This window comes from Labrus mixtus, chromosome 15 (genome assembly GCF_963584025.1).
Source record: "Labrus mixtus chromosome 15, fLabMix1.1, whole genome shotgun sequence".
NCBI classification, from domain to species: Eukaryota; Metazoa; Chordata; class Actinopteri; order Labriformes; family Labridae; genus Labrus; species Labrus mixtus.
Window position 1 is genome coordinate 28060771 of NC_083626.1, and position 4881 is coordinate 28065651.

Below are 4881 nucleotides of genomic sequence, written 5' to 3' on the forward strand. Positions count from 1 at the left end.
ACACCCATTGTAGACAGTCATGACTCACAGAGTTATTTTCAGAGGATATACTGGATTTCTACATTTAAGTGTGAAAAATCACATAGAAAGACTTTAAAGGTTTACCAATGGTTATACTGCGAGCCTAAACTTCCTGATCAAATGGTTCTCGTTTGGTTTCCTGAGTCATCTGCATGCTTTAAACAGTTAGTCATGTTTTGTTCCGTGTGTGATGTCATGTGCAGTGTAACCCGGTGATGATCGACGCCATCGAGGTCTCGGCTGCTCACCGCGCCCGATACTTCTGGGGAAACCTACCGGGCATGAACAGGCAAGAAATAAAACACCTCTTTTCTGTCTGAGTTTGGATCTTTAAAGCTCGTCTGTGTACTCTGTGTGAGTGTTTGATATGACAGCATACTAATTCCATCCCCTCCTCCAGGCCTCTCTGTGCCTCCGGGATGGACAAGCTGGAGCTGCAGGACTGTCTCGAGCACGGCAGAGTCGCAAAGGTAGAGAGCCACGATGAGTCTTTGGCGCTCATGCTTGTAAAATTGAGGGTTTTTTTGGTTGCACTTGTTTGACCGTGCATTTGTCTGTTTCATAGTTTGGGAAGGTGCGTACCATCACGACCCGTTCCAACTCCATCAAACAAGGGAAGGATCAACACTTCCCCGTCCTGATGAACGGGAAGGAGGACATCCTGTGGTGCACGGAGCTGGAGAGGTGAGCAGGGAACACGTCCACTAACACTTTAACATTAAACCTGGGCCTTGTTTTTACAGACTTAGGCTTCTTAATAACATATTTTTAAGACTTTGAACAGCTGGAGTTGATTTGTAGTTTCACCAAATCACTCCTTTATTTGGCTGCATCAAAATCCTTGGGTTTTGTTTTTTTTTTTTTTGCCACTAAAAGTTTTTATTATTTTTTCAACAGAAAAACATCAACAACATAATAATAATCAGAATAATTGCCAGACATTTAGACATGTTCAATTTTAGGCCATAACCTAAGTAGTGCAGTTCACACAGGGTCTTTAAATAGCTTCTCATAATTTACATGATAAAATAAAATGAAAAATAAAACAGTGAAAGGGAGGTAAACGACATAAAGTTGTCAGAATGAGCGGGGCAAACCACTGAGCACCTTATCTATTGATCTGTCAAATATTGTCTCTGTTTTGAACATTTTGCCCCTCAGTTTTAAAAAAGAAATATCTCCTGCTATGCTGGCGCGTCAGCTCACCCCAACTCCAGGCGGAACATTTATGAGTGAACTGGCAGGAGAAACTCAGAGTAAAGTTTGGGCGATTGTGTTCCCACATGACGTTCACCTCGGCAGCAGCAGACCAGAAACTCCCACAGTTAGAAATGTGTTTTTATGGATGGAGTCTGGGGGCTTTGTGGAGGGGAATAAAAGGTGTTGGAAAAGGCTCTAAACTATTTAACATAAAAGTCTATCTCTGCAGGGAGCCTTCCTCTGATGTGTTCAAACATTTGAATATCAAACTCATCTGCCTCGAGGGGTGCAGGAGCAGGATTAACCTCAATTATCTCCATTTATTCAGGACCTCGTCTGTGATTTAGACCCCAAAGTATTTGAAAAAGAGCGCCGTTTTAAAAACACCAGAAGAATTCTTTGAATACTGACTCTTCACAGAACATTTGGTTGTAATGTTTGTCGTTTATGTTTTTTTGCAGGATTTTCGGCTTCCCTGTCCACTACACCGATGTGTCAAACATGGGTCGCGGCGCCAGGCAGAAGCTCCTGGGCCGGTCCTGGAGCGTCCCGGTCATCAGGCATCTGTTCGCCCCTCTGAAAGACTACTTTGCCTGTGAATAGACGCCAACACATCACCAGCAAAACAGACCCCCACTCATGATCCACCCACCAGCTTTGCTATTGTGAGACTGGCTCCGACAAACAACAGCCGCCATTAAAAAAAAACTTCTGGAAAAGAGCTGTACGACTTCTTTGGCTGGAAGAATGGAAGTTTCAGGAGAATTAGTGCGACTGGGAAAAACTTTTAGTGGATCCTGGTGATCACGCACTGCTGCCTTAAAACTGGAACAAAACCCCTTAAACACAGAGGGACACAAAGAAGGCAGAGGTGAGCACCTGATCACCACCCCAGAGAGTCAAAGTGAGCGGGACGGGTCAGCGATCAGTCCGTTGAAAAGAACGATGACATCACTTTTCTGTTTTTTTTTAACACTCGGCCTTGTACAGCCGTTTTAATAGGATCTTTTTTTAAAGCCTTTTGGAAGGTGTTTTTAAGTTGACAACACTGACTAGTTGCAGAAAACGCAGAGCGACTTGGTGCCAGAAGTAGAACTTTTTAGTGGCTCTGTATCATAAAAACATTTCAGAGGTTTTGCTGATCTCTCAGTTTAGCCGACGACTTTAATGTGCGGCATGCAGGCGGTTTTTTAATCCAGACAAAAACTCTTTTAAATTCACTTGAACCAAAGTCCAAACATGGAAAGGTCGATCCCTGCTCCCCCTTTTTAAGACTACCTGCTGTTTCACCTGCTTCACCAAAAAACCTGTTTGATGCTGCAGTTTAGATGAGTCTTTTTTCAGTTCCCATGAGCAAACTAGCTTCCTTTAGACTTTTATGAAAGATTATATAAACAATATTTTGTAGACGGCGTCCAAACGTCTCAGTTACACGGCTGTGACTTCCCTGATAGCTACGTGCGAATACTTGAAACCACCTGATGCAAAAACACAGAGATAAAGACGATCAGGTTTTGACTTGGCTGACATTTTAAAACAGCGGAGGATTAAAGATGTTGCTCATCCTACTGGAGATGTTTTATTTTGAAAATCATGGTGCTCTGACTCACTGTATGGCAGGATGTCAGTGTGCACGTTTGGCTCAAGTTCATTTAAAAATCAGGAAGAAGTGTCCAAACGTGGTTTCACAGCTGTTCAAGAGACGACAGAAAAAGGTGGCAAACACTGGTGGATGCACAAGACTTTAGTAAACTAGCACTGACTACTTCGTTCTATGTTAAAAAGATTTATTCAGAGAAACTGCCTTAAAAAAAAACATCTCTATGCTTTGTTCTGTGTGGTGGACACGCTGTATGTTAAGGTCATAATTCACTATTTTAATCCAAAATGAGCTGCATGTGAAGTGTGTGACAAACTGATTTCTGTGACACTAAAAGCTTCTGTAATAATGTGGATTCCCCCCCCCCCCCCTATATGATCATAAGAACACTTCCTGTTTCTAATTGTGAGAAGTTAGTGAGAAGGTGTTGGCGACGCTCCAGCAGTTTGCTTCAGGCCAGCAGCCACAAAAACAGCCGGTAATGTCTGCAATGTCATCTCTTAGGGCAAACCCCCCCCCCCCCCATTAAGTTAAAGATGTGCTCTCCACAGGGACATGATCATCAGTTTAAAAGCAAGATGTCATTTTTCACCTGCTTTCCTCAAATAACTCACAAAATCCGTCGTTTTTACCTCGCTGCTCTCCGCAGCAATCTTTTCTGTAATGGTATTGGACGCTAAGGATAACAATACTTGAACCTTTCAGAAGCAAAAAAAAACCCAAAGTATTCATACCCTGATCGGTTTTATTGCCATGTTTACTGCTGCTTTTGAGACTACTGGCTGAAGCGATCTACTGGAGTCACTCCTTAAGTTATGATACATATTTGTCATTTAGCTTCAAACCTTGCAAAAAAAACACTAAAAGTACCACTCCCCTACAGATTAGTACCATTCCTAGAGTGTAATTTGTTAGCCTGAAATGACAGGACATACATGGTGCGGACGTTTTGACATGTTCACCAGCAGAGCAGAGCGACTCACTGGGCGGTTTATCTGAATAACACTTTTCTGGATGTGTCCAAAGGGCAACACTCACCTTAAGTGCAGTCTTCTTCTTTTTTTTTTTTTTTTTTTTTACAACTGGACGATTTTGAGTTGCTGCCGGCTGTCACCAAATCAAACTTTAAGGGCATTACCTCAGACGAGGGGGGCGACTGTGCACCGTTCCTCCTGTAGGATCTCTGTTCTGTGAATATATACTGTAGCTCTCTGCTCCCACGTGCCCTGTATATATTTATATATATAGCTTTTATTTTTTATCACTGGAACTCTTTTTAAACAATGTTTTGTGTACTGTATTGATAGAAAGGTTTACAAGTGTTTCTACTTTCTTTGTTTGACCGATAACAGAAAAAAGGGGCGAGTCTTCTTAACAAGATTTTTCATTCAGGAACGACCGACTGCGGTGCTCCACGGGCTCCCAACAGAGCCAGCCTAAGTCTGATGTTAGAGTCCCTTTATAAAACCAAAAAGTGATTGTTTACATGCTTCACTAATACTGCTGAATGTTGGCTTGAAAACAGAACACACACGATAGATCAAGTTAGTATCTCTCTCTGTAACGGCTCTTTTAAACCTTTTACTGAGAACACGTTCCATGTTTATTTACATGTTAAAAAGCTCGCTTAAGAAAGTGACAGCACAACTTAGAGCATATTAATCCATAGTGTTTTGAAACCTTGTGTTATGTAGATGAGTGTGTATTTGTAGATTTCGAGTGTGTGATAAAAACTGAGAACTTTTTTTAAAAACTAAAACATTTTTTGTGCTTATGTTCGACGACAGTAACATTTTAGAATTGTTTCTTTTGCCTTTTTTTTTTATGAATCTTCAGTGCCAACACGCTTGAAAGAACAGATTCTGTGCTATTTTTATACTTTATTTTGTGTATTTTTTTATGTTTGTATACTTCTTATAGCAACCTATATATAATTTTTACCCAATAAAAAACGCAGTTTGGCCGCTGAATAAAATCTGTTTGTCCTTGTTTTGTTTGACACTCTTGAAGGTCTGTGAGTGGTGATATGTTTTTATTATGTTCAGATTATAACATTTAAA

The 4881-nt window shown here is 41.1% G+C and overlaps 1 protein-coding gene across 1 annotated transcript in view; it reads left to right on the forward strand.

Moving 5' to 3' along the window:
• Positions 1 to 4418, forward strand: part of dnmt3bb.1 (DNA (cytosine-5-)-methyltransferase 3 beta, duplicate b.1) — a 40775-nt gene extending 36357 nt beyond the window's left edge. Inside the window, exons 19-22 of the mRNA XM_061058302.1 lie at positions 225 to 310; positions 422 to 491; positions 587 to 705; positions 1683 to 4418. Coding sequence (XP_060914285.1) covers positions 225 to 310; positions 422 to 491; positions 587 to 705; positions 1683 to 1824 — 417 coding nt within the window. The 3' untranslated portion in view covers positions 1825 to 4418. The remainder of the gene's footprint in view (positions 1 to 224; positions 311 to 421; positions 492 to 586; positions 706 to 1682) is intronic.
• Positions 4419 to 4881: the final 463 nt, after the last annotated feature.